The sequence below is a fragment of the Lithobates pipiens genome, unplaced genomic scaffold (assembly GCF_037356315.1).
Source record: "Lithobates pipiens isolate NorthernLeopardFrog02 unplaced genomic scaffold, aLitPip1_a1.2 Scaffold_18, whole genome shotgun sequence".
NCBI lineage: Eukaryota > Metazoa > Chordata > Amphibia > Anura > Ranidae > Lithobates > Lithobates pipiens.
This window is the reverse complement of record NW_027507758.1, coordinates 224,263,032-224,275,860: the sequence shown is the minus strand read 5'-3', so window position 1 is coordinate 224,275,860 and position 12,829 is coordinate 224,263,032. Positions and strand designations below refer to the sequence as shown.

Below are 12,829 nucleotides of genomic sequence, written 5' to 3'. Positions count from 1 at the left end.
CCCTGGAAAAATGAACCCCTTAGGTTCCACAATGAGTATAACAAGCATGCTTTACTCCATATACAGACGGATTTTACTGTGGAGGGTTTAGTAACACTTTAAGGATTGATAATCTGCCATATATATTTTGTTTTGTTTTTAGCAGTAGTAGAGCATTTTACTGTGTTAGCTATTAACAAAGAGGGTAAAGAGTTGCTCACCATGGTTTAAAAATATTTAAAAACTGAATGTGTTGATGGGCTCTGAGCTTGTGTCCATGGCATTAATTTGATATACTTCTATCAATGATAATTCACTGATAAGTAGTGCCATTTGACCTGCAGCTGAGCTTTTTTTTTGTTCTAGCCTACATTTGATCCACTTTCAGTGGGGTCTGCAGTCCCAAGACTTGTATGGAAATGCTAAACCTGTCTAGTACAAAAATAGCTGGTTTGGCGGGTAAATGTGAAATGGCGTATATTATTTTCTATTTTTCTTTCAACTAGCAGGTAAAGCTCTGTATGTTAACAGCTATCGTTTTACGGCCTGTAAAAAAATAAATAAAGGTTTTTACAGACCTCAATAGCTGAAAATACTTCAATTTACATAAACAAGTTGAGGACTTCTAAATGACCATTCCTTATTAAAATGGATTAATCCAAAGATTCACTCAATCAAAAGGAGCTTTCAGTACACAGCCCCTTTGGTGCTTGCTCTTTAGCTAACACACAGTACTTAGGGAATACAGTCATGTATTAAATGTTTGTTTGTGAAAAAGAAAATGTATACACACTCTATATAGTAAAATAATTCAGAAAAAATGCTCCTAAAAACATTAAAACATTTATCAAAACAAATGGTTAAAAATAGATTTTATTACTTACATTATTGCATTCTCCAAGGAAATATAGTGCAAAACCATCAGCTTTTGTAGCTGTAAGAAAGAAGAAAAAAAATAAGGAGAAAAAGAAATTAAAGCAGATATTTAGCATTAACATACTGTAATTCTCTAGAAAAGTCTTTAAATGCAAAATATTTTAGGATATCTTATTGTAAGGGAAAATAAATTAAAATTTGATGTACATTTTACTACTCTAAAACTAAAATTTTCAATTTCACAACCATTTGTCCTTATGTATGTATAAAAAAATGTTAAAATGGAAACTTAAAAAGAGCTCGCTGGAATATGATAGGTTTCTGTAGTAAATGTGGTTACTCATTTTCTGTAGTATTTATATATCACTTTAACACACACACACACATACATGTATATATATATATATATGTATATATATATATATATATATGTATATATATATATATATATATATATATATATATATATATATATATATATATATATATATATATATATATATATATATATATACATAGATATATACATATATACATATATATACACATATACATATATACATATACATATATATACACATATATATACATATACACATATATATACATATACATATATATACACATATATATACATATACATATATATACACATATATATACATATACACATATATATACATATACATACATATACATATATATACACATATATATACATATACATATATATATACACACATATATACATATACATATATATATACACACATATATACATATACATATATATACACATATATATACACATATATATACACATATATATACACATACATATACACATACATATATATATACACATACATATATATATATATATATACATATATAGATATATATATATATATATATATATATACATATATACATATACATATATATATACATATATATATATACACACATATACATATACATATATATATATATATATACACACACACACACGCACACACACACACACTATACATATTAAAGGGGCAACATTGCACTAAAAGGTTAAACTCTAAAGAAAAAGAAACTCAACTTGGGTCAACTGTGCAGTGAATCAGCCTGTGGATATGATGTCCCAAGTTTCATGTAAGGATTTCGTATCTGCGCCAGAATGCTGAATGTATAGATCTGTATAAAGCAAATCTAATGCTTTTTGTCTCTGATACAACTGAGTGCTTGTGAGAGCATCACAATATACTTTTTTAGAGTGGAAGTACACTATCTGAGCACCACAAACCAAAAATGCTCTTTAATTAATTTCTAATATTTGCCCATCCATCCATGTCTCCACACTTTGTTTTGTTGAGAAAGGTCAGATGATTCATGTAGCATTTACTTCCTGGAATCCACCTGTCCTTACCAAAGGCATGCAACCAGGAGAAGACTGCTGGGATGTAGGACTCAAGACAAAATGAGATGAAAACAAATGGCCCATTAAAAAGCGAAAATGATTTTAATCCAGATAATTCCAATGCATTACTTTTTTTCCACCGCTATACTGTATATCCTCATTCTGATGACCAGCATCATTCCATCTACTTCCTGTGAGCGCAGACACTGCACATATAAAAGCCCACAAACTTTATTATCTCAATTGATAAAAACCAATACAAACACAAAACAATACAATACTGAATTTAGGGTTCAAGTAATTGTTTAGATCCAATACAATCCACATGTAGATTTAACATGTTTCCATAGATCTTCTGCAGGAGTACATGGAAATTATCTTAAAAAGATATAACGTGTATTATCAACACATTATATTTCGAAACACTAATGTCATAATACAAGCATGCCAAAAATAATTATTCTTGTATTAAAACCATTGATTAATTTTAATTCTACAGGTGTATGTCATCTATCTCACATTGGGGTGGGGTGGGTGTCACAGAGGTTCTTGTATGTTAAGGTATATAAAAAAAAAAGTGTTAAAGAGCCCTCAATAGACACCCATAATCTACAAACAAAAAATATACATCATACTATACTGGAGCTAATGTAAAAAATAAAGAACATATATCAGCCATGTGTGTAATCAAAACATGATAATTACCCAATTAGCTGGACACCTCAATTAGATGATAAAGGTACATCACCATCTATACTTCAAACAAGGTAAAAAGAGGCTGGGGGCTTAGCCACATCCTATTGTCAAATCATTCTATGTGACTGAAGGATGGGCAGCCAAAAATGAGCAGAGTTCAGATGGATAAGGAATCATTTTCTAAAAGAAAACAAAGTTCAGTGTAATAAAGCGTACAGAAAGAACAAAAAAAGGGTAGCAAGATAGCCAAGCATGTCCCAAAGAGCAGCTCTCATCAAAATATCCTCCCCTTTACAACCAGGGTTCCATCAGTCAGTCACAGAGCCTGGTTCTACCATCATACATTTTATTCAATGGAAAAATGTGAAACCACATGACCAAAACAGCCAATAGGAGATTGTCACTAATTACAGTGCCTTGAAAAAAGTATTCACACCCCTTACAATTTTCCACATTTTGTCATGTTACGTGATGGACCAACACAAAGTGACATATAATTGTGAAGAGGGATGATAAATGGTTTACAACATTTTTTTACAAATAATAATCTGAAAATGTGGCATGCATTTGTATTCAGCCTCTCTGAATCAATACCTTGTAGAAACACCTTTTGCTGTAATTGCAGCTACAAGTCTTTTTTGGTATGTCTCTACCAGCTTTGAGAGACAGCGTTGCCCATTTTTTCTTTGTAAAATAGCTCAAGCTCTGTGAGATTGGATGAAGAGCATCTGTGAACAGAAATTTTCAAGTCTTGCCACAGATTTGCAATTGAATTTAGGTCTGGACTTTGACTGGGCCATTCTAACAAATGAATATGATTTGAGCTAAACCATTCTATTGTTGCTCTGGCTGTATGTTTAGGGCTGTTGTCTTGCTGGAAGGTGAACCCCCGCTCAAGTCTTTTGCAGACTCTAACAGGTTTTCTTTTAACCACTTGCCGACCGCCGCACGACGATATACGTCGGCAGAATGGCACGGGCAGGCATATGGGCGTATATATAAGTCCCTGCCTGCCCGCGGGTGGGGGGCCCGATCGGGCCCCCCCCGGTGCCTGCGGCGGTCGGCATTCGTTCGAGAGCGATCCGGGATGAGGGGGCGGCCATTCATTCATGGCCACCCCCTCGCGATCGCTCTCGACGAATGGAAATCCTTCGTGACATCACTTCCTCTCCTGTAATGTAAACACAGGAGAGGAAGTGATGTATTCTCTCCTCCGTGTCGGCATTTTTCGTTCCGGCACCGAGGAGAGAGGTTCGGTGAGTTGCACCAACACACCACACATACAGTAGAACATGCCAGGCACACTCACACCCCCCCTTTACCCCCCGATCACCCCCCCAATTACCCCTGCCCCCCCCAGTCACAGTGACACCAATTGCTTTTTTTTTTTTTTTTTGCATTGGTGTCATTTGTGACTGTAATAACTGTTAGGGCAGTTAGGGTTAGCCCCCTTTAGTTCTAATGTGCCCCCCTAACCCCCCCAATAAAGGTTTAACCCCGTGATCACCCCCCGTCGCCAGTGTCACTAAGGCTGGGTTCACATTGCAGCGGTTTATGAGAACGGATGTCATTCGCACCGCACTGCAGTGCAAATCACATCCGATCTCTGTGCGATTCGAGTTCAGCCATACAGATAGTATGGCTGAATTCCCGCCGCACCCGCGGCAAATTCGCACGGGACCCTTTTTTTGGTCCGCAGCAGAATCGGATCGCATGGGTGTTCACACCATGCGATCCGAGTTTGCAGATCGCACTGCGATATGCGAACTGATCTGGGGGTGTCATTAACATTTCACTGACACTCCCAGCAGTTCGCATACGGCAGTGTGAACTGCCGCCGGGAGGCGTGCGATGCGGGAACCCGCCGCGGATTCGTGGCGTTCCCGCATCGCTCCAGTGTGAACCCAGCCTAATAAGCGATCATTTTTCTGATCGCTGTATTAGTGTCACAGGTGACGCTAGTTAGGCAGGTAGGTATTTAGGTTCGCCGCAACTTTTTATAGCGCCAGGGACCCCCATATACTACCGCATAAAGCCCCCTGATTGCCCCCTAGTTAACCCTTTCACCAGTGATCACCATATAACTGTTACAGGTGACGCTGGTTGGTTAGTTATTTTTTTTATAGTTTCAGGGCACCCGCCATTTATTACCTAATAAAGGTTTAACCCCCTGATCACCCAGTGGGTGTCATTTGTGACTGTAATAACTGTTAGGGCAGTTAGGGTTAGCCCCCTTTAGTTCTAAGGTACCCCCCTAACCCACCCAATAAAGGTTTAACCCCGTGATCACCCCCCGTTGCCAGTGTCACTAAGGCTGGGTTCACATTGCAGCGGTTTGAGAACGGATGTGATTCGCACCGCACTGCAGTGCAAATCGCATCCGATCTCTGTGCGATTCGAGTTCAGCCATACAGATAGTATGGCTGAATTCGTGTCGCACCCGCCGCAAACTCGCACGGGACCCTTTTTTTGGTCCTCAGCAGAATCGGATCGCATGGGTGTTCACACCATGCGATCCGAGTTTGCAGATCGCACTGCGATATGCGAACTGATCTGGGGGTGTCATTAACATTTCACTGACACTCCCAGCAGTTCGCATAGGGCAGTGTGAACTGCCGCCAGGAGGCATGCGATGCGGGAACCCGCCGCGGATTCGTGGCGTTCCTGCATCGCTCCAGTGTGAACCCAGCCTAATAAGCGATAATTTTTCTGATCGCTGTATTAGTGTCACAGGTGACGCTAGTTAGGCAGGTAGGTATTTAGGTTCGCCGCAGCTTTTTATAGCGCCAGGGACCCCCATATACTACCGCATAAAGCCCCCTGATTGACCCCTAGTTAACCCTTTCACCAGTGATCACCATATAACGGTTACAGGTGACGCTGGTTGGTTAGTTATTTTTTTATAGTTTCAGGGCACCCGCCATTTATTACCTAGTCTCACTAGTGTACCCCTAAATTTAGGGGTGTCTACTTTCCAAAATGGGGTCATTTGGGGGGGGTTTGTGCCATCTTGGCATTTTATGGCCTTCAAAACTGTAACGCCCTTAGAAAGCCTGAAGGCGGTGCTTGGTTTTCGGGGCCCCGTACGCGGCTAGGCTCCCAAAAAGTCCCACATATGTGGTATCCCCGTACTCAGGAGAAGCAGCAGAATTTATTTTGGGGTGTCATTTCACATATGCCCATGGCATGCGTGAGCAATATATCATTTAGTGACAACTTTGTGAAAAAAATAAATTAAAAAAAAAGTTTGTAATTTTCCCGCAACTTGTGGCAAAATATAAAATATTCCATGGACTCAACATGCCTCTCAGCAAATAGCTTGGGGTGTCTACTTTCTAAAATGGGGTCATTTGTGGGGGTTTTGTGCCATCTTGGCATTTTATGGCCTTCAAAACTGTAATAGGTAGTGAGGAGTGAAGTCAAATATTTACGCCTTTAGAAAACCTGAAGGCGGTTCTTGGCTTTCGGGGCCCCGTACGCGGCTAGGCTCCCAAAAAATCCCACACGTGTGGTATCCCCGTACTCAGGAGAAGCAGCAGAATTTATTTTGGGGTGTCATTTCACATATGCCCATAGCATGTGTGAGCAATATATCATTTAGTGACAACTTCGTGTAAAAAATAAAAATTTTTTATTTTTTTGTCATTATTCAATCGCTTGAGGCAAAAAAATAAAATATTCGATGGGCTCAACATGCCACTTATCAATTTCCTTAGGGGGTCTACTTTCCAAAATGGGGTCATTTGGGGGGGTTTGTACTGCCCTGCCATTTTAGCACCTCAAGAAATGAGATAGGCAGTCGTAAACTAAAAGCTGCGTAAATTCCAGAAAACGTACCTTAGTTTGTAGATGTGACAACTTTTGCGCAAACCAATAAATATACAGTTATTGACTTTTTTTTTACCAAAGACATGTGGCTGAATACATTTTGGCCTAAATGTATGACTAAAATTGAATTTATTGGATTTTTCTAATAACAAAAAGTAGAAAATATCATTTTTTTTCAAAATTTGCAGTCTTTTTCCATTTATATCGCAAAAAATAAAAATCGCAGAGGCAATCAAATACCATCAAGAGAAAGCTCTATTTGTGGGAAGAAAAGGACGCAAATTTTGTTTGGGTACAACATTGCATGACCGCGCAATTACCAGTTAAAGCAGCGCAGTGCCAAATTGTAAAAAGACCTCTGGTCATTTACCAGCAAAATGGTCCGGTCTGAAAGTGGTTAAGAGTGCACTGTATTTGGCTCTGTCCATCTACCCATCAACTCTGACCAGCTGAAGAAAGGGTGTGTCCAGGGTGATGTGCAGTGCTAGTTTTCTGCCACATATTGCGTTTTAATTTTAGGCCAAAAAGTAACATTTTAGTCTCATCTGACCGGAGCACCTTCTTTCGCATGTTTACTGTGTCCCCCACATGGCTTCTCACAAATTGCAAACAGGACTTCTTAAGGCTTTCTTTCAACAATGGCTTTCTTCTTGTCAGTCATAAAGGCCAGATTTGCGGAGTGCACGACCAATAGTTGTCCTGTGGACAGATTCTCCCACCTGTGCTGTGGATCTCTGTAGCTCCTCCAGTGTTACCATAGGCTTGGCTGCATCTCTGATTAACGCTCTCCTTGCCTGGCCTTTCAGTTTAGGTGGACGGCCATGTCTCGATAGCTTTGCAGGTGTGCCATACTCTTACCATTTTCACATGATGGATCGATCAGTGCTCTGTGAGACGTTCAAAGCTTGGGATATTTGTTTATAACCTAACCCTGCTTTAAACTTCTCCACAACTTTATCCCTGACCTCTCTGGTGTGCTCCTTGACCTTCATGATGCTGTTTGTTCACTAAGGTCCTCAAAACCTCTGAGGGCTTCACAGAACAGCTGTATTTATACTGAGATTAAATTACACGTTACGAATTAGGTGACTTCTGAAGGCAATTTGTTCCACTAGATTTTAGTTAGTAGTATCAGAGTAGAGGGGACTTAATAGAAATGCACACCACACTTTTCAGATATTTATTTGTAAAAAGATTGAAAACCATTTATCATTTTCCTTCCACTTCACAATTATGGGCCATTGTGTTGGTCTATCACGTAAAATTCCAATAAAATACTTTTACGTTTTTGGTTGTAACATGACAAAATGTGGAAAATGTCAAGGGGTATGAATACTTTTTCAAGGCACTGTAGGTATATTTTAAATGATAGAGACAGAAGATCAACCAAAATTCCAGAAAAAAAAAACACGATACAAATGTTATAAATTTAATTTCTGTTCAGTGAGTGAAATAAGTATTTTATCCCCAAGCAAAACATGACCTGGTACTTGGTGAAGAAATCCTTATTAGTAAGCACTGAGGTAAGATGTTTTTTGTAGTTGGTTACCAGGTTTGCACACATCTCAAGAGGGATTTTGGTCCACTCTTTTTTACAGACCTTCTCAAAATCCTTAAGGTTTCTTGGCTGTGGCTTGGCAACTGGAAGTTTCAGCTCCGTCCATATATTGTCTATAGGATTAAGGTCTAGAGACTGGCCAGTCCACTCCATGACCTTAATGTGCTTCTTCTTGAGACAGTCTTTTGTTGCCTTAGCGGTATGTTTTGAATCATTGTCATGCAGGAAGACCCATTCACGACCCATCTTCCATGTTCGGGCTGAGGGAAGGGGGTTCTCATCCAAGATTTTACAATACATGGCCCTGTCCATTGGCCATCCTCAATGTGGCCTGTACCTTTAGAAGTGAAACAGCCCCAAAGCATAATGTTTCCCCCTTCGTGCTTGACTGTAGAGATGGTGTTCTTATGGTCATAGTCAGCATTTTTCTTCCTTCGAACAGGCTAAGTCGAGTTAATGCCAAAAAGCTCAACTTTGGTCTCATCTGACCAAAGCACTTTTTCCCAACCTTTCTCTGAACCATTTAGATGATCCTGTACATTTGCTTTCTTGAGGAAGGACCTTGAGGGCGCCACAGAATTTTAATCCATAGTGGCATATTATGTTACCAATGGTTTGTTTGGTGACTGTGCTCCCAACTGCCTTGATATCATTCACAAGTAGGGATGAGCCGAACACCCCCCCGGTTCGGTTCGCGCCAGAACTTTCGAACGGACCCCAAATTCGTACGAACTTTAGAACCCCATTGAAGTCTATGGGACTCGAACGTTCGAAATTTAAACTGCTAATTTTAATGGCTAATATGCAAGATACTGTCCTAAAAAGGGTTTGGGGACCTGGCTCCTGCCCCAGGGGACATGGGTCAATGCCTAAAATGTTTTTAAAAATGTCCGTTTTGGCGGGAACACTGATTTTAATGACGATTAAAGTGAAAAAAAAGTGAAATATTCCTTTAATATGGTGCCTGGGTAGTGTCTGTAGTATGCCTGTGAAGTGCCACGTGTTTCCTGTGTTTAGAACAGTCCCTGCACAAAATGACATTAAACGGAAATAACATCATTTAAAACTGCTTGCGGTTGAGAAAAATGGCATGGGTAGCCCTCCCTGCCCATTACCAGCCCCTTTGGGTCTTGTACGCATATTAAGGGGAACCCCGTACCCATATTAAAAAAAAGGAAATGCGTGTGGCCCCCAGGCCCTATATACTCAGAACAGCAGTATACAGGCGGTGCAAACAAGACAGGGACTGTGTAGGTTTGTTGTGTTAAGTTGAATCTGTCTGTAATTTTCAACTGGTACATTTTTAAAGTGTAGCTCCAGTCAAAAAAACTATCTTTAAGCTTTTTGGAAAACATAGGGAAGGGTTATCACCCCTGTATAATTTGTTTTGTCGTACATCTTTTTTCATCTCACCTGCTGTTGTCTCCTTCCGTTTGCAAGTAGGAGATGTTTGTAAGTTGGATGTTTGAAAGTAGGGGCCTGCCCTATATGCTCTGCAGAAATGGCGGAACAAGGTGTTGGTTTTGCCACAACATTGTAAGCCCTCAAAGTGACTCTTGGTGGGCGCTGGAGAGCCCTGCTGTGAACGATTATATCAAGAATTGTAAATACATGCCATTGTTGAACAGTGGTAGAAAAATTGACCTTTGGTGGTTGTGGTGCTGGTGCCACAACACTATAAGTCCTCACAGTTACTCTGGGTGGGCACAGGAACGGGCCCTCCTGTGAAATATTATATCAAGAATTGTAATTACATGTCCCTGTTAAACAGGGGCAGAAAAATTGGGCCTTAGGCACTGGTGCTGGTGCCACGACACTGCAACCTCTCCCATATACTCTAGTTTTATTGCAGGAATTAGCCCTGCTGCAAAGCATTGCATCAAAAATTGTAATTAAACGCCCCTGTTAAACAGGGGCAGAAAAATTGGGCTGATGGCAGCACCCAGAACCAGAAATGTTCTTCCAACATATCAGCGGAGGAGGAAGAGGATAGACAATCAACATAACAGGACAGTCACTCAGCATCAGCAGTCTTGAAGGGATGTGATATTTCAAAAAAAATTATTCGGTTACATCAGCTTCAGGTGCTTGGTAGCTGTGGGTGATCCAAGACTGATTCATCTTGATGAAGGTCAGTCGATCAACTGATTCGGTGGACAGGCGCACCCTGTGATCGGTAACAAAGCCACCAGCAGCACTGAAGGTGCGTTCCTAAAGAACGCTGGATGCAGGACAGGCCAGTAGCTCAATTGCATACCGTGCAAGCTCTGGCCAGTGATCCATCCTCAAGACTCAGTAAGCCAGAGGATGTTCGGTGGGAAAGGTGTCCAAGTCTGACCTTGCCCCAAGGTATTCCTGCACCATGTAAATCAGACGCTGGCGATGGTTGCTGGAACCGATCATACCTTGGGGCTGCGGACTAAAAAATTGTCTGAAAGCATCAGTCAGACGGCCACCTTCTCCACCACTCCTTCTGACCGATGCCTCAGCAACACGTTGTCCAGGACCAGGATTTTGTAACCTCCCAGTCTCTGGGAACGCATTGCACAGACCTTTCTGCAAGGCCTCCCGGAGATGTCTCATCCTCTGCTCCCTCTGCGATGGCAAGATAAGGTTGGCAACCTTACCCTTGTACCGTGGATCAAGGAGAGTGGCCAGCCAGTAATGGTCCCTCTCCTTGATCCGAAGAATACGAGGATCCTTCCGCAGGCTTTGCAGGATCAGGGAGGCCATGCAGCGTAGGTTAGCTGAGGCATTCGGTCCGGAGTCCTCTGGGTCACTAAGGGCAACATGATCCGCAGCTACCTCCTCCCAGCCATGTACAAGTCCACGTGTTTCTTGGGACTGTAAATCATCCCTACAAGACTGCTGCTGCTGATGCTGAGTGCCAGCCTCCACCTCCATGCTGACACAATCATCCTCCTCCTCCTCTTCCTCCTCCTAATCCTCTTCCTGTGTGATGGGTGGCACAGCAGGAACACTGTCTGGATAAAAGGGGCCTTGAGAGGCAAGGAAGTCCTCCTCTTCCTGCCTCTGTTCTGCCTCAAGTGGCCTGTCCATTATTCCACGCAGCGTATGCTCCAAGAGGTGGACAAGAGGTACAGTGTCACTGATGCATGCACTGTCACTGCTCACCATCCTTGTGGCCTCCTCAAACGGTGACAGGACAGTGCATGCATCCCTGATCATGCCCCACTGACGTGGTGAGAAAAAACCGAGCTCCCCTGACCCTGTCCTGGTGCCGTAGTCGCACAGGTACTCATTAATGGCCCTCTGCTGCGTGTGCAGCCGCTGCAGCATGGCCAACGTTGAGTTCCACCTGGTGGGCATGTCACATATAAGGCGGTTCTTGGGCAGGTTCAACTCCTTTTGGAGCTCAGCCAGCCGAGCACAGGCATTAAATGATCGGCGGAAATGCACACAGACTTTCCTGGCCTGCTTCAGGACATCCTGTAAGCCGGGGTACCTGCCCAAGAACCGCTGCACCACCAGGTTAAGGACATGAGCTACACAGGGAACATGGGTCAGTTGTCCCTGTCGGAGGGCGGAGAGGAGGTTGGTGCCATTGTCGCAAACCACCATTCCTGGCTTAAGCTGGTGTGGCGTCAACCACCTCTTGGCCTGCCCCTGCAGAGCTGACAAAACATCCGCCCCAGTGTGGCTCCTGTCCCCCAAACAAACCAGCTCAAGCACGGCATGGCATCGTTTTGCCTGCGTACTTGCGTAGCCCCTGGAACGCCTACTGAGCACCGCTGGATCTGAGGACAGAGCACTGGAAGAGGCCATGGAGGAAGAAGAAGAGGAGGGGGTGGAGGAGAGAGGTGTGTCACAACCAATAGTAGCATTTTGGAGGCGTGGTGGCGGAACAACCTCCAACACTACTGCACCTTGTCCTGCATCCTTCCCAGCCGCCAGAAGAGTGACCCAATGGGCCGTGAAAGACAGGTAACGTCCCTGTCCATGCCTGCTGGACCATGAGTCAGCGGTAATATGCACCTTACTGCTGACCGCCCTGTCCAGCGAGGCAAGGACATTGCCTTCCACATGCCGGTAGAGAGCCGGAATCGTCTTCCGTGAGAAAAAGTGGCGTTTGGGGACCTGCCACTGAGGAACCACACATTGTACAAACTCACGGAAGGGGGCCGAGTCTACCAACTGAAAAGGCAGCAGTTGAAGTGCTAGCAATTTAGCCAAGCTAGCATTCAACCGCTGGGCATGTGGATGGCTGGGAGTGAACTTCTTTCGCCGGTCCAGCAGCTGGGGCAGGGACATTTGCCTGCTATAATCGGACGTGGGTGTACTGCTAGCAGAGTGCCCGGAAGCACTTGGCTGTGACACACCTAATTCTACACCTTCATTCCTCTCAGAGCAGGTTTCAGAGAGGATTGAAGGTCTAGTGGGGTTGGAGATGCCAGCTGATGAGGAGCAAGGAGAGGTCCGCTTTGTTCTTTGGTGTGGGTCTTTGAGGTACGCTTGCCAACGAG

At 42.7% G+C, this 12,829-nt stretch overlaps 1 protein-coding gene across 2 annotated transcripts in view; it reads right to left on the bottom strand.

The window, feature by feature from the left end:
* The window catches only part of PDE10A (phosphodiesterase 10A), a 453,343-nt gene that overhangs the window by 234,663 nt on the left and 205,851 nt on the right, over window positions 1-12,829 (bottom strand). For both annotated transcript variants that reach the window (XM_077486632.1, XM_077486633.1), the window contains exon 5: window positions 864-913. In XM_077486632.1, the coding sequence (XP_077342758.1) occupies window positions 864-913 (50 nt within the window). The remainder of the gene's footprint in view (window positions 1-863; window positions 914-12,829) is intronic.